The sequence below is a fragment of the Barbus barbus genome, assembly GCF_936440315.1.
Source record: "Barbus barbus genome assembly, chromosome: 29".
Lineage (NCBI taxonomy): Eukaryota > Metazoa > Chordata > Actinopteri > Cypriniformes > Cyprinidae > Barbus > Barbus barbus.
The window spans coordinates 3,904,115-3,929,015 of record NC_136757.1 but is presented as its reverse complement, the minus strand read 5'-3'; the positions used below and the strand labels follow the sequence as shown (position 1 = coordinate 3,929,015).

The 24,901-nt window shown below is 37.4% G+C and overlaps 1 protein-coding gene across 1 annotated transcript in view; it reads left to right on the top strand.

The window, feature by feature from the left end:
- LOC306849588 (peptidyl-prolyl cis-trans isomerase H-like) overlaps positions 1–24,590 on the top strand; it is a 45,189-nt gene extending 20,599 nt beyond the window's left edge. The window contains exons 3-9 of the mRNA XM_079384745.1: positions 5,416–5,439; positions 7,458–7,502; positions 8,013–8,055; positions 20,644–20,736; positions 21,530–21,617; positions 21,716–21,756; positions 23,363–24,590. Of these exons, the coding sequence (XP_079240871.1) occupies positions 5,416–5,439; positions 7,458–7,502; positions 8,013–8,055; positions 20,644–20,736; positions 21,530–21,617; positions 21,716–21,756; positions 23,363–23,431 (403 nt within the window). The 3' untranslated portion in view covers positions 23,432–24,590. The remainder of the gene's footprint in view (positions 1–5,415; positions 5,440–7,457; positions 7,503–8,012; positions 8,056–20,643; positions 20,737–21,529; positions 21,618–21,715; positions 21,757–23,362) is intronic.
- The last annotated feature ends 311 nt before the right edge of the window (positions 24,591–24,901 follow it).

Below are 24,901 nucleotides of genomic sequence, written 5' to 3'. Positions count from 1 at the left end.
GATGCTACACAGCAAGATGCAAACCTCTGACCAGCACCAAAAATAGAAAGGCAAGATTAGAGTTTGCAAAAAAGCACAAGGGTGAGCTAGAATAGTTTTGAAACTGTGTTTATGGACCGATGAGATAAAGATTAACTTTTATCTAAGTGATGGGAAAGCAAAAATGTGGAGAAAAAAGGGAACTGCAATGATCCCAAGCATACAGCCTCATCTGTAAAGCATGGTGGAGGTGGTCTCATGGCATGGGCATGCATAGCTGTCTCTGCAACAGGCCCTCTCAACTTTACTGATGACTTAATGTATGATGTTCAGTCAAGGAATTTATAGATTGCCCAAGTCAATCTCCAGATTTAAATCTGATTGAACATGAATTTCAGCAGCTGAAGAGGAGAGTAAAGGCAGAAACTCCACAAAACAAGCAACAATTGGAATTGGCTACATTAAAGGCTGAGAAAAGCATTTCAAAGGATGAGACCAAGAGTCTGATGGTGTCTATGGGTCACAGACTCACTGCTGTGATTGTGTGCAAGGGATCTGCAACTAAATAATAGCTTTTAATCTTTTATATCTGCCTTATGTTCAACTGTCCCAATACTTATGCTCACATCAAAGAGTGGGATGAACTCTAAAAGCACTGTTCTTTTTATTTGGTAAAACATCTATGTGTTGAAACGGCTAGTAATAAAATGTGAAAATGTGATGAAGAATGTCATCTTTTAATCATATTTGTAAATGTCTTGACTAAACAGCCAACAGAGCAATTTTGTCTTTACTGTTTCAATACTTATCAAGGGCACTGTATATGTACAGCCACACACGCGTACATACAAACCCGATTCCAAAAAAGTTGTGACACTGTATAAATTGTGAATAAAAACAGAATGCAATGATGTGGAAGTTTCAAATTTCAATATTTTGTTCAGAATACAACATAGATGACATATCAAATGTTTAAACTCAGAAAATGTATCATTTTAAGGGAAAAATACGTTTATTTTAAATTTCATGGCATCAACACATCTCAAAAAAGTTGGGACATGGCCATGTTTACCACTGTGTGGCATCCCCTCTTCTTTTTATAACAGTCTGCAAACGTCTGGGGACTGAGGAGACAAGTTGCTCAAGTTTAGGAATAGGAATGTTGTCCCATTCTTGTCTAATACAGGCTTCTAGTTGCTCAACTGTCTTAGGTCTTCTTTGTCGCATCTTCCTCTTTATGATGCGCCAAATGTTTTCTATGGGTGAAAGATCTGGACTGCAGGCTGGCCATTTCAGTACCCGGATCCTCCTTCTACGCAGCCATGATGTTGTAATTGATGCAGTATGTGGTCTGGCATTGTCATGTTGGAAAATGCAAGGTCTTCCCTGAAAGAGACAACGTCTGGTTGGGAGCATATGTTGTTCTAGAACTTGGATATACCTTTCAGCATTGATGGTGCCTTTCCAGATCTGTAAGCTGCCCATGCCACACACACTCATGCAACCCCATACCATCAGAGATGCAGGCTTCTGAATTGAGCGCTGATAACAACTTGGGTTGTCCTTGTCCTCTTTAGTCCGGATGACATGGCGTCCCAATTTTCCAAAAAGAACTTCAAATTTTGATTCGTCTGACCACAGAACAGTTTTCCACTTCGCCACAGTCCATTTTAAATAAGCCTTGGCCCAGAGAAAACGCCTGCGCTTCTGGATCATGTTTAGATATGGCTTCTTTTTTGACCTATAGAGTTTTAGCCGGCAACGGCGAATGGCACGGTGGATTGTGTTCACCGACAATGTTTTCTGGAAGTATTCCTGAGCCCATGTTGTGATTTCCATTACAGTAGCATTCCTGTATGTGATGCAGTGCCGTCTAAGGGCCCGAAGATCACGGGCATCCAGTATGGTTTTCCGGCCTTGACCCTTACGCACAGAGATTGTTCCAGATTCTCTGAATCTCTGGATGATATTATGCACTGTAGATGATGATAACTTCAAACTCTTTGTAATTTTTCTCTGAGAAACTCCTTTATGATTTTGCTCCACTATTTTTCGCCGCAGCATTGGGGGAATTGGTGATCCTCTTGCCATCTTGACTTCTGAGAGACACTGCCACTCTGAGAGGCTCTTTTTATACCCAATCATGTTGCCAATTGACCTAATAAGTTGCAAATTGGTCCTCCAGCTGTTCCTTATATGTACATTTAACTTTTCCGGCCTCTTATTGCTACCTGTCCCAACTTTTTTGGAATGTGTAGCTCGCATGAAATCCAAAATGAGCCCATATTTGGTCACTTTCAATATTTGATATGTTATTCTGTATGTTCTGTATGTTTGATATGCGATTATGTATATTCTATTGTGAATAAAATATAAGTTTATGAGATTTGTAAATTATTGCATTCCTTTTTTATTCGTAATTTGTACAGTGTCCCAACTTTTTTGGAATCGGGTTTGTGCATGCATATATATACATACACATTTATAAGTTTTATATATATATATATATATATGTATGTATATGTCATTTCTATCTAGTTTGTTGAAGTATTAAAATAACTCAAAAAGTAGTAGAAAAGAGGAGAAATAAAAAGTGATACACTTATCCTTTGCTGGTGTCCCAGCCCGGTGGAGTCGCACGGTAGAGTCGATGGTCTTTACACTCTTCGGTCTTCACACGACAGCTGCCGTGGTAAACTACGCTTTTTTTATACCCATCTAACAAAATACTAATTGAATTTAGCTGTACACACTTTCCTTATTTTTCCACAACAAATGGCCAAGCAAGCGCAGACACTGACAAGATACACGAGACAGAAAGAGACCAAACGTGATATCAGCAGGTCTATAATATCAGGGTTTATGCATAAACCCAGAATACGCTCTGAACCCCCATCTCTGTGTGTGTGTGTGTGTGTGTGTGTGTGCGCGCGCAGGGATGTACCGATGCACCCTGAGTAGTGATGGGCGATACCACTTTTGTTTTCAATACGATAGATACCAAGGCCAGTATCGTGGATAAAGATACCAAAACAACACTTCTAATCTGAACTTTTAAATGATGAAATTTCTTAATTCATTAAATTACTAAGAGTAAAATGGGTAATGATACTCACTTACCTTTATATTTGAAATGCATTTTCACTTTCAATACGTCTTAACTGCAACTTATTAGGTTATATTTCTGTTTATACATGGATAAAATATGCTTACTGTAGTGGTAAGCATGGAAATCTACAAATACTATAGTTGAACTATGGTCCCTTTAGTAAAACCATGTTTCATTTTGATAAGGGACTGCCAGTGACAGGCTGTTGCATGTATAAAATGCAACCTTTTTTATTCTGACGGTGTATGATTTAAATTAACATTACAGAATTGAACATGATTCTAGAAAAGATACTTTTGGGAAACAGCCATGTTTGAATGCACTGTCAGAAGTGTGTAAACGCTCTCTGTGATTGACATGCGTTCAGATGTGCGTAAAATAGTTTTATCCTACACAATTATTCGCTAGCATAGGTTATTCGTCCTATTTAATGCATATTGTACGCATTAATTTTTCGTTAAGTAAAATCACTTTTAAATAAAATCCACCAGTATTATTTAATTTTTTGAGTATCGATATAACGATACTTCAGGATCGATAAGACCATCCCCAACCCGTTTGAAAATCGATACAAATATGTACCGATTCAAATCGGTTGATATGTTAAATGAATCGCGATGCAATTGGGGGTAAGAGTTTATATGAATGTGTCTCTGACACAGTGTCTACACCAGACACGTGCGACGCCACAAAGTACAATAAAAACCCATTATAATCCTTGATGCTGTCTACACTGGATGCGGCGCGATGCGACAAATCCCCGACAGTAAACAGCTGCCTCGTTCTAATTGTGACTATTGACACAACGTTCAAATGATTTTTAACTGTCGCTTTGTGTTGACAGACTTTAGCTACACGACACGACAACTGTGTGAGGGTTGGTTTTCAACTTTTTCATCTTGCCTCTGTATAATGCGGTGACCAGGACGGGACATGTTCGGTTCTCATATTTTTGTCGTGGCCACAACATATTATCACGTTCGTATTAAACTTGTGGCCGTAAGAAAAATATGTTGTTCCCTCAACATAATATATTGAGGCCACGCATTCACATCGTATGGCCTCAACATAAGGATGTCTTTACCTCGACAAAATGATCTCGTGGCCACAACATATCACGTTCACATGAGTGAACTGAACATGTCCTCTCCTGGTCAACGAGGCATATTAAAGTAGTATTTATCAGTCTTATTATTGGGAGACGAGAGGATATTACTTACCATTGGAAAAAGCTTAACGGCTAACTTGGATCACGTTAGGCACCTCAGCCAATCATACAATGGCAGTGACGTCAGTGGTCGGCTTGGTTTACGTTTGCACAGTATAAAGAAAAAAAGCGTGAATTCTGTTCGTTTAAAAAAAAAACGGTACCATTGGGCATACAAAACACTGGTACTAGTCACTAAAAATGTGTGGAAAAAATACCTTTTTATTGATATATATTTTTTCCCTTTATTCATTAAAAAGCGTTATATCATCATCACCGCAGCAGTCACAAGTCATTATATTTGAAGTCTATTTATTGAAACTTGTAAGCAATAGAAATAACATTTTGCATTAAACAACATACAATTTAATGCAATAATTTAGTATAATGTAGTGTATGGAAGCCTCTCCTCCAATAGTCTGGTCGTCTTCTCTGCTGACGTTGTGCTTTTTTGGCTAAAGGTTGCAGGTTTCATAGATATGTATATATCTGTGGCAGGTTTGCCTTCAGCGCTGCTTTCTTTACAGCAGTAACCAAGGAAACGCTGTAGCGCCACCTGCTGTCAGAGTGAAATTGCATTATCATTTAGCCTATCTGCTGTTTTTGTTTCATGCAGATGTAGTACATTTTCACAAAAGTAAAGTCAGATCATTCAGTTTTTTTGTTTCAGATTTCAAAATTATACAGTCTCATTTAAATTAATAACTGTTCATAGCATCTGTTTGGATCGAGATTAAAATACAGTGGTTGCCTCTCGATTTAAATGGAAAGAGTTTGTTTATATGAAGAGTTATTGCAATAAAGAGTTATGAAGTTGTTATTTCACATTTCAATTTAAGACTTTTAAGACAAATTTGAGACAAATTAAGACATTTTGTCCAAGCAATAATAAAAGGACACCTTTTCATTTATAATCTCTTAAATCTTATTTTGTTAACAATCGGTATTGTGAATTGTATCGCATCATAAATTGAGTGAATCATTACATCTCTAGTGTGCGTTATGCAAAATGTGTTCACTACTTGCATGCTAATCTATTGTCTCTTCTAATTGTCTAGATTTTGGTGTTATTACTGCAGGCATCATAACAGAGATCTATTTTTCTTTCTGTGTCTTTCAGGCAGTTCTGTACTGGTGAATTCAAGTAAGTCAGATTTCAGCGAATTTAAGAGATAGTTCACCTAAAAATTCAGATTTGCAGTTAATTGACTCACCCTCAGGCCATCCAAGATGTAGGTGACTTTTTTTCTTCATTAAAACAGTAAAGAAGACTTTTAACTGAAACACACTGGTCCTTGGTGATTCATAAAACTAGAGTTAAAAAAAAGCATACTGGAAGCACAAAACGAATGCTTGTGGCTTCTGACGATATATTGAGGTCTTGAGAAGTGAAATTAGTCTGTGCAAGAAACTGAACATTATTTACAGCATTATTGCCTGTAATCCACAGCCACAGGCAAACAGTGAAATCAGATTATTTTCCATGAACTGGTTCTTTTGGGCAGTTTCTTTCAATGAACTGGTTCAGTTAACCAATTCAGCAGTTTGATTTGATCCCCTGCTGATTTTGTACGTTTGCCCACTGACAAAGAAATGATCAGTCTATAATTTTAATGGTAGGTTTATTTGAACAGTGAGAGACAGAACAACAACCAGAAAAAATCCCGAAAAACGCATTTCAAAAAAGTTATAAATTGATTTGCGTTTTAATGAGTCAAATAAGTATTTAATCCCCTATCAATCAGCAAGATTTCTGTCTTTTATACAGGTAAGGAGCTGAGATTAGGAGCACTCTCTTAAATGGAGTCTCAGCTTGTTACCTGTATAAAAGACACCTGTCCACAGAAGCAATCAATCAATCAGATTCCAAACTCTCCACCATGGCCAAGACCAAAGAGCTGACCAAGGATGTCAGGGACAAGACTGTAGACCTACACAAGGTCCCGCATGGTCTCCCTGATCAAGAAAGCACATGTACAGGTCCGTCTGAAGTTTGCCAATGATTCAGAGGAGAACTGGGTGAAAGTGTTGTGGTCAGATGAGAGCAAAATCCAGCTCTTTGGCATCAACTCGTCGCGTTTGGAGGAGGAGGAATGCTGCCTATGACCCCAAGAACACCATCCCCACGTCAAACATGGAGGTGGAAACATTATGCTTTGGGGGTGTTTTTCTGCTAAGGGGACAGGACAACTGCACCACATCAAAGGGACGATGGACGGGGCCATGTACCGTCAGGGCCAGGGCATTGAATATGGGTCGTGGATGGGTTTTCCAGCATGACAATGACCCAAAACACGCGGCCAAGGCAACAAAGGAGTGGCTCAAGAAGAAGCACATTAAGGTCCTGGAGTGGCCTAACCAGTCTCCAGACCTTAATCCCATAGAAAATCTGTGGAGGGAGCTGAACGTTCGAGTTGCCAAACGTCAGCCTCGAAACCTTAATGACTTGGAGAGGATCTGCAAAGAGGAGTGGGATAAAATCCCTCCTGAGATGTGTGCAAACCTGGTGGCCAACTACAAGAAACGTCTGACCTCTGTGATTGACAACAAGGGTTTTGCCACCAAGTACTAAGTCATGTTTTGCGAAAGGGTCAAATACTTTTGACTCATTAAAATGCAAATCAATACATAACGTTTTGGAAATGTTATGTATTGATTTGCATTTTAATGCAATATACCCCCCCCCCCCCTGTATATCACCTCAATAGGAGCCACAGGTATTCATTTTGTGTTGCCTGTATGCTTTTTTTGATTTCCAAAATGCTTGCACTTTATCACCAGGGACCATGTTTCAGTTAAAAATCTCCTTTACTGTTCTACTCAAAAGTCACCTACATATTGAATGGCCTGAGGGTGAGTAAATTAACAGCAAATTTAGATTTTTGGGTGAACTATGCCTTTAATAAAGGGCTGTGCTGCTTCAACCACATGTATAGTTGAATCTATAGTACCACATACTCGAATTACATTTGAGGTATTGTGACTGATGCTTTTAAGGATGTTGAGATCATTCTATAAGAAACATGAATACTGGATAAGGTTACAGATTAAACACAGCTTGTATTTCATGGAAGCATGTTGTGTGCACAGCTCTTTCTTCCTGGTCCTGCTTCTTTTTTTTTTGCATATACCTTGTTTATGTGCTGCTTTTATTCACTGTAGGAAGGACGGTGTTCCTGTTGGCTATAAAGGCTGCACATTTCATCGGTGAGACACTTTAGTCAATATTGTTCACTGTTATATTGTATAACAATGATTACTTGTGTTGGCTTAATCAAGCTATTGCTGTTGCTCTTAATTAGACTTGGAGGTTTGTTCAAATCCATAATTCTAAGTATAAAACTTTTGTCTTTTATGTTTGCCCATCAGACAAGTGTTGTAGGTTTATCATTAATCAAACGTTTGATGCAAATGCACCCTAAAACTTTGCAATCCAAATGCACTATGATATTGTCTACACAAACGATGGCTTTCACTGCAAAGTTACACTGCACTGAAGTTGGTTTGAAGGCTCGTATGTATATTTATTGCGACCAATAAAAATGTTGTATATCACAATCTAATAATATAATTCACAATTGCATATTTACAGGAATGCATGTCTTGCTGCACATTTTACTCATAGAAGTGTAAGAGGTTAAATATTTGTTTAAAGAAATCAACAGAAGCTTGACTTTTAATTGCATCCTGCTCATGTGTGCTGTTTTCTTTCGGCAGGGTGATAAAGGACTTCATGATTCAGTGTGGTGATTTTGTCAATGTAAGTTTTGCTTTGCGATCCAGACAATGGAGCTGAATTGATCTTCCAGGTGTATGGCTTTTGACACGTTTCAGAACATTGTGTGCAAACAATGTTCAGGGTCTGTTTGTATATTGACTGTCATGCATGATATCCATCTTTTTAAACAAGGATGTGCCCTTATATTTGCACTTGCAGTCTTTGTACTAGTTTGATTAATTTACAGTAATAATGTTCCCTTTCAGAGTCTTTTCCACTCGGCTAATTAGTTTTAGAAATTAGTTTAGTGCAGTGCCTCATCCAGTCTTGAAGCTTCAAACTGTTTTTGCCATTGGACATTTTTAAATGTTAAAATAATTCCAGCAGTCGATTTGATGCTTGTTTCTGGGGCGCTCAACTTTTTCAAACCCTTCTTTTGTTATCAGACACCAATAAACAACTAGAAGGACTGAAAATACTGAAATAAGGCCAACACAGAAATAACCAAAGAAAAACACAGGACGAACACAGTCTGTTTTTTGTCAAAAACTTGTTTTCTCTCATAAATTGATAGTACATTTCACAAATGATTACAAAAAACTGAAAATAACGTGTTGAATTAAATATTAAATTTTAAAGTAGAAAGACTTAAATAGTCGTCTTGTCAAATGTACTCCAATAATGTTCACAACTCCTAAAAACATTTTTACAGTGTATCTAATATAGAGAAGCGAAAGGAAAAATAGAGAGTGGATCTGTCTATTTTTCCTTTCGCTTTTCTGTCAAACAAGAAAGAGGCATCCGCTGTAGTTTACCCAGAATATTGAGATTTACAGTACTTACAAAGGTTTTTATGATACAGATTGGACACTGTGGTATTTAGTAGACGAGTGGTTGGCCCAATCCTGTTCTTGAAGCCCTTGAGTCTCCACTAATGAAGTCGGATCTGGTGTGTTTGATTGGGGAGACATGCAAACTGTGCAGTGCTGGCACAGTACTTCTCCACACACTCTTTTAACACACAACAGCATGTGCTGAGAGCTCTCCCCAGAGGCCTTGAAGCTGCCTGTAACTCTCTTTTTGCTTTTGGAAACCAGGGATGTCTAAATTATTTTGTGGTAATTAACATTATGCTACAAATGCTGTTGACTGAGCTTCACTTATTGAACTCCGAGTATCCCTTTAAATAAAAGCTGATGGCATAATAAACAAGTTACACAAGCTATTGCTTTATTTTAGTTTTAATATGAAAATGATTAATAAATATGTTTGTAATTGTTTAGGAAGTAGACAAATATATCCATCCTAATCCAAGATAAGTGTTGGTAGTTCTGTTTAGGATTCTGCCGTTGGTCCTCCATACCCCCTGCTCCTGATCTACTGACAGCATCTTTAGTTCAGATGATCTGAGTTCAAATATTTCTAATGCATTGTAAGTATTTTGTGTAAAATAAGTTGGTTTGAGAGAGCCAACTTACTGAAATCCTATTTAAAGTTATTATTATTAGTGGTGCTTGCCAAAGGCTTCGGTTCGCTACTCCTCCCGCACTGTTTGTCACAGACCCATGAATGATGTGTCAAATCGACCGGCTCATTGAGGAGAGGTGTGCTATATCTTCTAAGCGATCGGACCTATGATGTTCGCACAGCGGACGAAAAAGCGTGCAGAAAAGTACCATTGACTTACAATGGTGGAATGTTCGTGAATTTGAATCTCAGCTGTCACTTTCTCACACACACACACACACACACTCTCACACACACACACACACACACACACACACATACATGCAGGCCCTTAGGAACCCCTTCTCGCTCTCTCTCTCTCTCTCTCTGTAACTCACACATACTCATTTGACTCATCTTATAAGTAGCCAATAAGTAATGAATCTTCATAGCCATACCCTAGCAACCACTTACAGCACCCTAGCAACCGTAAAAGGACATTTACATTACATTAACCGTAAAAGGACATTTTTCAGCACCAAGACATTGTAGAAACATGGGCTTGGGCTCTGTTGATTCAGACTATCAAATAGTCTTTAAATATAATCCCCTAAACCATAGGTCACTTACAGACGGACCGTGGTCCTGGTCCGGACCTAAAAGCCATCCCATATGGACCCGTCTACAGCCAAAACAGAAGGTTAAGATTTAAACCTGACGGGGCGCTTCTATTCCAACCGGCGCAGCTTTTGTACTCTTTATGGTAGTGGGGTCGCCAACTGGCAGACTCCGGTCCGAATTCGTGAAGGCTTTTGACATAATGAAATAAATACCAAATGCTAATTAAATCAAATTTATATTAAGCACATCAAGGTCAGCTCTAGAGCCATTTGGGTGCAGTCGTGCGTGCAGTGATGAGAGCAAAGAGCGGACAGATGAAACTCTCAGTGAGTGAAAAATAATGGCATTTTCAAAAATTTGGAAAGTTGACGGGTCCTTAAAAAGTCTTAAATGGTACAAGAAAGCCTTAATTATGATTTCAGGAGGTCTTAAATGTGGGGACTGAAAGACAAGAATTGCGATTAAACTTAAAAAGGCTATTCATTCAATAAATATGTGTGCTGCACGTTTCAGATTCAGCTGCAGCGCTGCTTTGTGGAGTCTGTCTCTTGGGCTTGTGTACCGCCAGTCCTCTGGAAGAGGATGATTTTCCACTTTCAATCAGCCTGTACGTCTGCTGTTGTCAAAGACCAGTGTGAAAACAACCCATGATTTTAAGCAGCAAACACGCAGAGTTGTAAATGTGAACTGGTGGATCAACAAGAAGATAATGTGTTGTAAAATGTAAACAATTAAGGCACTAAAATATATTTATATATGTTATTTAATTAATATAATACTTGATTGTTTTGTGAAAACCTGCATCTGAACTTTAAATCATGCTTTTTACAGTCATTTTATTTTATTTATCTAATTTTATTTTTGTGCAGGTCTTAAAGAAGGTATTTAAAAGTCTTGAAATTAAGCTTAAATATCTTGCATGTACCCTGGCGTGGCAAAAACCATCAATTGTTTTTTTATAATTGTCTGGACCTCGGCTGGTGGGAAGGGTTCATTACTGGACCTCAAGACATTTTAGTTGAAGACATAGCCACACCATTTAAAGTACCTTAGCAACTTAACAAACACATGAATAAGCCATTTCTCAGCACCAGAAAGTGGTATAGATATGGGGGTGGCCTCTTTTGTTTGGGTTGAAAAACCAGTCTGTAAGTATCACCATGGCGACTGTGCAGCTACACCCTAGCAACCGTATAGCAACATAAAGAAGCCATCTCAGCTCTACAACATCATACAGACATGGGAGTTGGCTCTCTACAATCATGCTGAAGGCTCTACTGACGGCCCAGTGCCGAGTTTTGCCACGGCAAGCACCACTCACATTTTCTTCAGGAAATGTACTTTCTAGTTCTTCTTCTTCTGGACAAAACTTTGGTTCGCTACTCCTCCCGCACCGTTTGTCACAGACCCATGAATGAGGTGTCAAATCAACCGGCTCATTGAGGAGAGGTGTGCTATATCTTTTCTAAGCGATCGGACCTACAATGAAAAAAAAAAAAAGTGCAGGCCTTTTTGTTTTGTTGTGAATGTCCCAATTGAGATACAGGATGTGAACATTTCAGATAAATGTTCATGTTATATATTTTGGTTGCATTTGAGAGTTTAAATGGCATTTAAATAGGTATATAATATCATTAAATTGCATTTAAATAGGTATATTATATCGATCTATATACTCCTGAATCGTAATTGTATCATATAATTTTTTGAGGTATCGGCAAATATCGTATCGCTGGGTATGAGAATCGATATCGTATCGTATCGTGACGAACCATCCGCTTTACACCCCTAATAATACTATTATATTTTAAATTAAAAAGGGAGGATTAAATACAAATACAATTATTTTATAGTAAACTTAAAAACAAAATGCTAATATTTTTTATATATATATATATATATATATATATATATATATATATATATATATATATATATATATATATATATATATATATATATATATATATATATATATATATATATATATATATGAATTTTCATAATTTTCAAACTTAAATTTTAAATGTTTTAATTATAGTTAAATTTTAATCAGTCAATTAGTATAAGACATTTGGGCTGTTACCGAAGAAATGAAATCAGTATCAACAAAATTCATCTTTGCAATGCAGAGGAAACACAGAAGCTGAATCTGAAGTGGAATAGATATATTTACCCACTGTTTAATGCAGCTCTGAAGAACATGGAATGCTTTAACCTGCAGTTACAAATGAATAAATAATGTTTTGATACATAAAACACTCTATACTGATATTTGAAATTGTTAAAAATAACAAAAATACTGTAAATATGAAATTAAAACCACCAGTAGGTGGCATCAAGTCTCTGTTAATAAGTGAGTCATTGCGACTGAACCGAATCATTAAATGGTTGATTCATTCAAGAACAAAACGCCTTTAAGTTGCTCAGAAACACAAAACAGTGTTGTGGCTGTTTGGAATTATTTCTGTTGGCAAAATGGAGCAAAAACAAGAAATATGGTGTCTAGATATGGTTTTCTGAACACTCTTCATGCATTTTAATACTGAATCATGAAGTGAAAGAACGCATTCGCACGTGCGCTGGTCTAACCTACGTTACCCTTTACAAAATGTGCATTCCGTAGGTGTGTTTTGTTTGATTCTTACAATATGCTCGACATCAAATCGCACATCGTTAAAACAACAATTACGATATTATGGCAAACGAGGCGAGGCTATATCACAAATAAAGGCCATTATTATTGTTTTTGGTATTGACATTTTCAAGTTACTTGTCCAATTGGGCAAGTAAATTTCTCTTTCACTTGCCCATCCAAAACATTCACTTGTCCCGGACAAGCGTTAATGTCGAGCCCTGTATAATCTATAATCTAACTCTATCTATCTGTCTGTCTGTCTGCCATCTATTTCTAACTTCATAGCAACAGTATAGCAACTGTCCAAACCAACCTAGCAACCACCCCGAGTACCCTAGCAACCGCAAAACAACACCCTAGCAACCACCTCAGGTACCCTAGCAACTGCATAGCAACACCTTAGCAATCACCCCAGGTACCCTAGCAAAACCCTAGCAACCACCCCGAGTACCATAGCACACCCTAGCAACCACCCCAAGTACCCTATCAAAACCCTAGCAACCACCCCGAGTACCTTAGCAACCGCATAGCAACACCCTAGCTACCACCCCAAGTACCCTAGCAACTTCCAAGTACCTTAGCAACTACTCAGTGTACCCTAGCAACCGCTTTAGCAACCACCCCAGTTAGCCTAGCAACCATCATATCAACCACTCTAAGTACCCTAGCAACCACCTACAATACCTTACCAACCAGTGGCGGCTGCTGGTCATTTTCGGCCTACATCATAAAAATTGTCCATTTATTTATACGTAAATTATTTTCAAGAAAATGCTCTGTGACCCTGTCGTACCAACTAGGCGTCTTTTCCAGTGACTTGACCAGTGTCCTCTCAATGGCCAGCAGAGCTAGGTTGCTTAAACGGCCTTGGCCCATTGTGTTACGGGTGTAGGACTTGAGCCGCTTTAAACTGGAGAAGTTCCTTTCTACAGATGTAGCTCCAATTGTTGCCACTAATGAGAACAGTTTGTAAAGCCGAGGCATTGCACTGTCCAACTCCATGTCTTTAACTCTCTGGGGTCTGAGGGTGTTTTGGGGGCCTGGAGAAGTTTTGACATGCCCTGACATTTGTGCTTTTTTCAGTTGCTTATAAATATATAAATGGCTAAAGTCTAATAACACTGTAAACAGCAAAAACAGGGCTACAATAATATGTTAGCAGCACTTATGTACTTGATTTTGTTTTTGAGAAACAACGTTTATGCGTGGTTAGTGAAAAACTAACATTTTGAAGTCACTGAAATAAGGCCATAAAACACATACAGAACATTTGTTCACAAGACTTCTGAGAACTGGATCTTGTAGCCTAGAATTTTTGCTTCAAAATAATGTGAAAATCATCGTTTATTTGCTCAAAAAACAATATATTGATTGAGTAAAAAGGGTCTATGAGAGAAGGCGTCAACCTTCACATTCACACCTGAGAAGACAGGCCTGCATAATGAGCTTCATAACGAGCTTCATAATGAGCCATTTAGTCAAGTATGTGACTGAGAGGAAGAGTTACAAGAAAGAATATGACAAAATAAATTTAAAAAAAATTTTTTGTTTGTAGTTTATTAAGTATATATTTAGCTATCACACAAAATAACTTGAGATTCACTTGTGAGTGCAGTTAAACATTTTATTAGGAGCAACAAAGCTGTCTTTTTAGCATCATTACTCCAGTCACATGATCCTTCAGAAATCATTCTAATATTGTGATTTGCTGCTAAAAAACATTTATTATCATGTTGAAAAGAGCTAAGAAGAATGTTTTAATTTTTTGATGAATAGAAAGTTCAGAAGAACAGCATCGTTTGTAACATGATACATGTCTTTATCATCACTTGTGTGCTAAATAAAAGTTTAATTTCTATATATGCTGTCTCCAAGATTTTGCACCTGGCATGTTCATAGTGTATATTGTTTATGTGCTCTGAAGGGAAAAAAACAACAACACATTTAGAAATTCTGAGTTATTTCACGCAGCAGATCTTCTTCCAGAAACAGAAAGTATCCGGGATGAACTTGTTTGTTTCCGCTGACAGCATTAGATATGAGTTGACATCGCATTGGTTTCATACGGATTACTTTAACATAGAATATTTGTTTTTGTATTCATGATGTTTTATTTACGCGTCTGTGAAGAGGTGACCGAGACAGAGCCCGCAGAGAACGCACCCTGTTTATTCTCTCTATTTTTTAAAAGCACATTGTTTTGTTGTTATTATGACTATACACAAATAAAAGTAGACCCTTTGCAGTTTCAAATGATACCTTGCTCTTATCTATACGATCAAAACTCGTGGAGTATTTTTAGTTTGTTTCGCTTCATAAAGAAAAACGAGACAGCCCTCACCGGTGGGTTAAGGAACACCAAATAATCACACAGCTTTCTCCTGTTATGATGAAAATTGGCCAAGCAAATACCAAGAAATAGGTTGCAGCAGTTTGTCAATCCGCTATGGGACTGAGCTCGAATAGCTTCAGCATCAGCGACTTCTTATAGGACACAATCGCTGTCAATCAAAAGGAGATGCAGTCTTTCGACAGACCCTCCAATCATCACGCAGAAGCCCGGAGTCCAGCCCCGCCCACTCCTCCATTCACCTCCAGAGACGCTGAGCGTCCGGGGGCGGGACATAATCGCAGCATTTATCCAATGAGCGTCTAGTTTCGAAGCACTGAAAAAAACTGTTCAAAGCAGCCCCATAGAAGTCAATGGACGCTAGGCTTCAACAGGCAAATACACTGATGCTACGGGAATATATGAGAAGGAACTCGAGTCACCTGCTATATGTAGCTGATTCTGAACTAACTCGTCTCTGAGATGAACGTGTTCTAACGCATTTTTAATCAATAAAATGTTAACACAATAGTACATATTTGACCATTAATTTTTTGACATTATAGGGGAAGCCGAGCTTCCCTTGCAGTCTTAAAGAAATCCCCACTGTTAGCAACCACTCTGAGGTCCTTAGAGTCTATCTATCTGTCTGTCTATCAAACTTTAAGCTTTTAAAACTACTTTAAACTTCAATGTATTCAGACTGAAAACCATCAAACATAAAACTTTTTAAAACTTCTTAAACTTAAATTTCTTAAAACGTTTTAAACTTTTTCTAACTCTTTGGTCCGGCTTTCTTAAGCCAACTTAAAGTTTGTCTCGACAAACTTTTTTATTTAGTTTATTTTATTTTACAACTTTAAATTAATCATTTTTAATCTATAAATTTTAATATTATTATATATATATATAGGATTTTTTATTTATATCGGCCATTGACCACACTGCAGTAAAAAATATATGTATTAGAAACAAATAAATACATTGTAAAAAACCGTACATTGTTGGACTACGCATGAAATGCTTTCAAAATGTGGCCCTGGACCACAAAACCAGACTTAAGTCGCAGGTGTATATTGTAGCAATAGCCAAAAAATACTTTGTGTCAAAATTATTGATTTTTCTTTTATGCCAAAAAATCATTAGGATATTAAGTAAAGATCATGTTCCAGGAAGATATTTTGTAAATTTCTTACCGTAAATATATCAAAACTTAATTTTTGGTTAGTAATATGCATTGCTAAGAACTTCATTTGGACAAATTTAAAGGTGATTTTCTCAATATTTTGATTTCTTTGCTCCCTCAGATTCCAGATTTTCAAATAGTTGTATCTCAGCCAAATGTTGTCCTATCATAACAAACCATACATCAATGGAGAGATTATTTATTCAGCTTTCAGATTGTGTATAAATTGTGTATAATAAAGGGCAGAGATAAGTCTTTAACTTGGAGTCCGAGTCAAGTCTCGAGTCATTTAATGGCTCGCTAAAAAGTCCCATTCAGAATCCTCATGTATTGAAATCTTCCTATTTATGAAGCTGTTTTATTGGCTATAGACAAAATACATGATCTATGATCAGACTTGTAAAAAACGAGGTTAATATACATCCAACCTGTTACTTACAAAACCATACAAATAAAGTTTTTCTTTATGATATAAGTTAGGGGTATTCAATTAAAGTTCCAAGAGGCGCGGCCTCTGTTATCTTCCAAGCAGAGGTCCGGACAAAAATAAATAAAATAAAAAAAGTTAATTTTTACATGTATTGTATTTGTACATTTAGATACATGCGAGACCATGTGACAGAAAAAATACTGCTCAGGGTTTTCCTCGTGAAATCTATACTATTTTAATATTTTACTTAAAAGCATTATCTGCCAATGTAGCTACAATAATCAAAACTTTCTCATCTTGACCAGAAAAGAAAGATAACCAGCAGTTTCAAAGTTTAAGTTCTATCCTAGCCATCTAACAACAATTTTCCCAATTATAATAACATGATTCTTTTGAAATGTTCTTGGCCTACAGATTATTAATGCTAAATATTAGGGATGCACGATATTGGATTTTGCCGATATCCGGTATGCCGATATTTTTCAACTCATTTTGGCCGATACCGATATATGTGACCCGTGCTGCCAAAATGAGTCGGAATGCGCAAATTTAAAAAAATAAGTTCTTTATATTTTCACATTCTCCATTAAAATACCTTCAAAATGAAACGCGACTTGTTGGAATCAGACAAAAATGACTGAGCTACAGCCGTTTGAAGGCAATGGAGACAGCAGATCTGATTTCGAGAAAAAATCGAGTTAAAGATGTCAAAGCAAAATCAGTAAGCAACGTTGCATATTTTCGTCCAATTCTTTTCTTAATAATTACTATATTATTAATCACAATATAGCTTTTTTATTTTATCATTGTTATTAAAAAATAAGAACAAAGAGGCAAATAAACAGTAGCCTAGTTTAATGAAGAGCAGCGAGTGATTCCGTCTTTTCTTTTAATGTATGATTAACATTGAGACAGACCTATATTAAGACCTACTGTAATGCATGGATCAAATATAATGTTACACATCAGATTTTCCCCCGACCATTAACTAAACATTCATGAAAGACATAACAGATTATGATTGTGTGAATCTCGCTAAGACATATTTCGCAATAATGTACTTTATAAGGGAGATCGCACACGCTTTGCAAATGTCAGTCAGCGCAATCGTTTTGTTTTCCTCAGCTTGGGTTTAAAAATCATTTCACTGGTTTGGACTCATGTCATCGAGAATTCGATATGAATATTCACAAAGCTGGAATGCTGCACTTTGCAACAATAGATCTACAACTTGTGATGAGAAGCAGCAGCAGTCGTCCAGAAGCGAGCAGAGAAAAAGGTACTCCTCTCAGAAAACGTACAAATAAAGATAATTTTAGATGTTTAATTACTATTTGGAGCATTGGGATCGCTAGAAGAGGGCTTAAACGGTAACTAAACCCTAAAACAACTTTGAGTTAATGATCTGTAAGACTGTGTCTTTATTAGTGCTATGCATTGATTCGAGTAAATGTTTTGACATTTGGTTATAAAGTGTTTTAATTCTACAATATATGGTGTAAACATGTCTGAGTGCTGGCCTCTTCAGGTGGAACGGTGCCTACTGCAGTTGAATTTTCCTATTGGATGTTGCATACCCCTGTGACTATGATGGCACTTACTAACCACGCCCCTGCATGAGCTCACCACGCCCTCTCTGTCTCCGCTGGGCTCTGCCCACTTTTCCAGCATTTTTTAAATATTGCCAGTGGGTGGAGTTAGGCTCTGACCAGGGGTTTAGTTACCCTTTAATGAACTAATTTTTGTGAAAACGTCAAATTCGACCAAAACTGACATTTTTCACTTCTTTTCACTGTATAGCTCAAAATTAGTCTGTGCGCATTCCGACTCATTTTGCCAGCACGGGTCACATATTTCCTTTTGTTTGGAAACAACACCAAGTCTCTCCTGTGCAGAAACTATAAGCAAAATATTTTTAACTTTGGTTAGTTTTTAATATGAATTTATTTGTTAGAATTAAATAAACAATAATGAAGGTTTTTAATAGTACACTGAAGTTATGAAAAAAACTATAAATAAACTATATATCAATCGCTGCTTTTTTCCCCCCAGAAAGTAAATTTTTACATGTATTGTATTTGTACATTTAGATACATGCGAGGCCATGTGACAGAAAAAATACTGCTCAGGGTTTTCCTCGTGAAATCTATACTATTTTAATATTTTACTTAAAAGCATTATCTGCCAATGTAGCTACAATAATCAAAACGTTCTCATCTTGACCAGAAAAGAAAGATAACCAGCAGTTTCAAAGTTTAAGTTCTATCCTAGCCATCTAACAACAATTTTCCCAATTATAATTACATGATTCTTTTGAAATGTTCTTGGCCTACAGATTATTAATGCTAAATATTAGGGATGCACGATATTGGATTTTGCCGATATCCGGTATGCCGATACTTTTTGACTCATTTTGGCCGATACTGATATATGTGACCCGTGCTGCCAAAATAAATAAAATCGCTGCTTTTTTCCCCCCAGAAAGATGCAGTGTTAACCCAAACATTTTGTTTTAAGATTTAGCATTTATTGATGGTCTAAAGCAAAAGAGTTGTAAAAGTTCTGAAAATCTTTTAGAGCTTATGATTTATTTAAAAATAAAACATATTACACATTAATGAATAACTAAGTATATATAAAATTATTTAATTTACAAGTGTCATGTTTGTAATATTTTTTTTCATGTAACCTTTAAATCAAAACATACACATTATTTTATGACAAATTACTGCTTTATTTAATCAGAAACAGTGTAAATGTTATTTGTGTAGGCTATTTTACTTTTAATTGAATTAGAAGTAGGACAACAGTGCCCCCTACCGATTAAAACTCCTTACAGAACGGGCTTTAGGACCCGGGGAAGGCTGGCACTGCTGCTTCTGTACTGCTATTACTGTTACACTGAAAGCATCATTCTGTACATGCTTTCACTGATTAAATGCAGAGATCCAAAACAGTGAATCTAATCATCATTCAGACAAAACTTTGCTTCAAGAATGAGCCACACTGCTGACATGATCTAATCACTAGCACACCTTGAGCACAGTTGAGTTAATCCACTTATCGGCAAAACATATCGGCATAATATTTAATATCGGGCCGATGCCGATATTTACATTTAAAGCCATTATCGGCCGATTCCGATATCAGTCCGATAATCTCGTGCATCCCTACTAAATATAGATCGGCCTGGGCACATCTGGTTCGAACAGTCAGAGTCATAGATAGATAAATAGTAAGAAAAATAACTATTTGCAGCATTGTTTTTTTCTGCTATGTTTTAGTGAAAGTAACCTATAATTTTGCTGCTCACCGTGTGTCTGTTGTTGTTAAAATAACCGCGTCCTCCGCGCCGGCACGCACCTGAAGATAAAGCGCACAGAGCTGAAAGGGCTTAAATAAAGCACGTTTGGCTTTAGATAAAAATGGGATATAGCGCTGAACGATATTTACCATAAACGACCCTGAGCGCTTATGTGATCCGCTCCGCTGTTTTGATGCGCTGCTCACTTAAAATGGTGCTGCTGTTACGGCTCGCGGTCCGGATGGATGCCGGGGTGCGGATGCGGTCCGCCTTTTGAATATCAGTTATATAAGTATTTAAGGATAAAAGACTCGAGTTGCTTTTAAGATATTCATGAGTCCTTTGAGTTGAGTCAAGTCGAGTGCCCATCTCTGGTCCAGGCTCACATATGATAAAGAGTTATGATTGGTTTGAAAGTACATAAAGTGTCAAGATTAGAGTCTTTATGACAGCAACCTTGACAGCAGTTTTTAATTAAATGGTACATTGAACCAGTGGTGTAAATGATTAATAAAAAAATAAAAAAACTGCAGAATTATGTCTGTCTCGTGTGTGTGTTTGTGCTTTGACCTGTAGTTTTGGTTTCATATATGAGCTAGCCCACGTCTTACAGTTTGAGTGATTCAGATTTTCTGACTCTGTGAGTGATTTTTAACACTGTATTCTTGGCCATCAGGGGGATGGCACTGGTATCTGCAGTATCTACAGGGGACCGTTTGCAGATGAGAACTTCAGAATGAAACACTCTGGCCCAGGACTCTTGTCAATGGTAAAGCTTATATACACACTGGCATTGTGAAACTCTTGATGTACATTTACAGTATGCTTTATGGCAGCATATCAGCGATGTTAGATGAACAGTGCTAAAAATCCCTGTAAGTTATAATCTGTGTTTAAAAGATGCGTCTAGTGGGGAATATTTTCAATTCACACTTTAAAGGGAAGTCGTGGCCTAATGGATAGAGAGTTGGGCTTGTAACCCGAAGGTCGTGGGTACGCGTCTCAGGTCCGGCAGGGATTGTAGGTGGGGGGAGTGAATAACCAACACTCTCTCCACCCTCAATACCACAACTGAGGTGAGACACTTGAGCAAGGCACAGAACCCCCAACTGCTCCCCGGGCGCCGCAGCATTGGCTGCCCACTTTCCCTTTACTCCACAATCTAACAGGAAAAAAGAAACCAACTTTAATGAATACAAAATGTTAAATTTTGTCAAAAAATGGCAAGTTTTATCTGTATTAAATTTCCACATACCTAAGAAAAAAAATTATAACATAGTTTAAATTGAATTTTCTTTCAAATAAGAAATATTTTCAAAAATTGTCAACTGTTACTAACCAAACTATCCACTTAAAACAAAAAAAAAAAGGTTTATCACCCAACCAATGTGACCAGCATCATGCCAAAGTCATTTTCTACTGTGGTGGACATTTTGAACACATTACTCATCAAAGACAAAGTGATACATTGATATAGTATAAACACACTCCATTTAGCCATCAGATTGTTTGTTCACTGCTGTTTCCAATCAATAATGAAAAATAATCTTTTTCCCCGGCAGGCAAACAGTGGACAGGGAACAAACGGCTGTCAGTTTTTTATCACCTGCACAAAGTGCGACTGGTTGGATGGGAAGCATGTGGTGTTTGGTGAGTCAGACCAATCCTGAATTGATTCTGTACTGAGAGAACTTACGTTGTAGTGAGTTGCTGCTCATGTCATTAACTGCCCGGGGTCTTTCTTACAGGAAAAGTGGTGGATGGTTTGCTTGTTATGAGAAAAATTGAGGTAAGATGATATTTTAGTTTGTACATTTCAAAATGATCACAAGTGTCAATTCTTTAAGGAATTTACTAGTGGCCCTATTGATGATTGATCAGTTAACTTATGTGACAAGTTTTAGCGATCTGCCATGCTTAAAGCATATGACGAAATGGGATGTTTGTCTGAGAGTCTGTGAGAGAATTCATTATGATGAGATCTACCTAGTGCCACACTCTAATCAGCTAATTAACTCAAAACACCTGCAAAAGCCTTTAAATGGTCTCTCAGTCTAGTTCTGTAGGCTACACAATCATGGGGAAGACTGCTGACTTGACAGTTGTCCAAAAGACGACCATTGACACCTTGCACAAGGAGGGCAAGACACAAAAGGTCATTGCTAAAGAGGCTGGCTGTTCACAGAGCTGTGTCCAAGCACATTAATAGAGAGGCGAAGAGAAGGACAAGATGTGGTAGAAAAAAGTGTACAAGCAATAGGGATAACCGCACCCTGGAGAGGATTGTGAAACAAAACCCATTCAAAAATGTGGGGGAGATTCACAAAGAGTGGACTGCAGCTGGAGTCAGTGCTTCAAGAACCACCACGCACAGACGTATGCAAGACATGGGTTTCAGCTGTCGCATTCCTTGTGTCAAGCCACTCTTGAACAAGAGACAGCGTCAGAAGCGTCTTGACTGGACTGCTGCTGAGTGGTCCAAAGTTATGTTCTCTGATGAAAGTAAATTTTGCATTTCCTTTGGAAATCAAGGTCCCAGAGTCTGGAGGAAGAGAGGAGAGGCACATAATCCACGTTGCTTGAGGTCCAGTGTAAAGTTTCCACAGTCATTGATGGTTTGGGGTGCCATGTCATCTGCTGGTGTTGGTCCATTGTGTTTTCTGTGGTCCAAGGTCAACGCAGCCGTCTACCAGGAAGTTTTAGAGCACTTCATGCTTCCTGCTGCTGACCAACTTTATGGAGATGCAGATTTCATTTTCCAACAGAACTTGGCACCTGCACACACTGCCAAAGCTACCAGTACCTGGTTTAAGGACCATGGTATCCCTGTTCTTGATTGGCCAGCAAACTCGCCTGACCTTAACCCCATAGAAAACCTATGGGGTATTGTGAAGAGGAAGATGCAATACGCCAGACCCAACAATTCAGAAGAGCTGAAGGCCACTATCAGAGCAACATGGGCTCTCATAACACCTGAGCAGTGCCACAGACTGATCGACTCCATGCCACGCCGCATTGCTGCAGTAATCCAGGCCAAAGGAGCCCCAACTAAATATTGAGGGCTGTACATGCTCATACTTTTCATGTTCATACTTTTCAGTTGGCCAACATTTCTAAAAATCATTTTTTTTTGCATTGGTCTTAATTGATATTCTAATTTTCTGAGATACTGAATTTGGGACTTTCATTAGTTGTCAGTTATAATCATCAAAATTAAAGTATATATATGTATATATTATGTATATGTGTGTGTGTGTGTGTGTGTGTGTGTATATATATATATATATATATATATATATATATATATATATATATATATATATATATATAACATTCGATGTAAACCTGTATCTGGGTAGTTTTTGTGAATTTTAATCTTTATTTCTCCTTTACAGAATGTACCAACAGGACCCAACAACAAACCCAAGCTGCCCATTGTCGTTGCCCAGTGTGGAGAAATGTGAATTATTACACCTCAGAAAAGACATATGACACTTGCTATAAAGAAAACAGACAAGCCATTCTGGATTTTGGACTGACTAATCATTATCTCCTTTGCAAAACATCATTTTTGTATAGGCAATCTTTTGGAATCGCCTGATTATTTGTGAAAAACTCTTGGCTTAACAAGTTTGTAGTTTTATATTGTTCAAAGTAAGTTACGCCAAAATGGAATGTTATGTGTCATGATTAGCTGTCTGACGCTCTTTTATCGACATTTGCATATAGGACTAAACTTGAAATTCAAGACAGATACATGTATTGTTTGTACATTGTGAAGGACGAGGCTTTTATTTTTGTCTTCAGGAATGGCAGGTTTTCTTAACCTTAAATAAATATTGACCCATGTTTTTTTAAGTCACTATGGAACATTCAGAGAGAACTGAAATCAAGAGACGTTTCCTGAATCGTCAAGGGCTTTGAGTTTGATACTAAACCAACATCTAAAGGACACGCCACTTAATTCCTTATAATTGTACTCCCTTTGTCTTCTTATTGCTGCTTACCCTAACCCACATCCTAACCCAGAAACCCCTTCCCTTCCCCCATCTGCTGGACCGTGTCCCACGCACACAAAAGGGCTCTTTCAGCTGAAGTGCAGGAAGAGTTTGGGCTCGGTGGGAGGCTTCTGGGGTCAATGTTAAAGCCCGTCTTTGTGTGGGACAACAGGGCCAGACCATTAACAATAAAATCACACTTCAACCAGGTCTCCTCAACAGTGCCAAAAACATATTTACATGACAAAAGGGAAGGGGGTAGTGTGGGTCTGTCTCATGTATGGTCGTTGAGTGCTTCATTTATAACGCTGTGGGAGAAGTCAGTGATGGGATTTGTCCTTCATGGATTGATTCAGGTTATGATTCCCTCTCTGATGAATGAAGCTATTCGTACCTGCTTCAATTTTTGTCCTTGTCAATTTGGTGTCTGTTAAATATATTTTATAATGCTTTTAATAATTCCACTCTTAATTTTATAAAACACAATTGTTTACACACAAATTATTGCCAAAGAATTATGACAAGAAACAGAATAACAACAAATAACACAATATTACAATAGGGTGCGAAGTGATTAACAAAATGTTACATGCAATTATATATAAAATTACAATAGTGCTAAGTGAAAAAAAAAAAAAAAAGATATATATATATAATAACCATACTTTAATATATGTAAATTAATAAATGTAAATCAATTCAGTTCAAAGTAGCTTTACTGGAATATCTAGAGAAGCAATGCATATGCAAAACCATAAAACTAAAACTAAATAGTACCAAGCCGTTTCTCACAGTATGCCATACCTGATTTACCTGCTTTTCATGTATTTATTTAATATGTAAGCCTACCATTGTACCAATATATGTCTGTTCACTTTTTTAAAACACTCCAAAAAGGGATTCAGAACTCTGTGAAATATGCATTATCTTTTACAT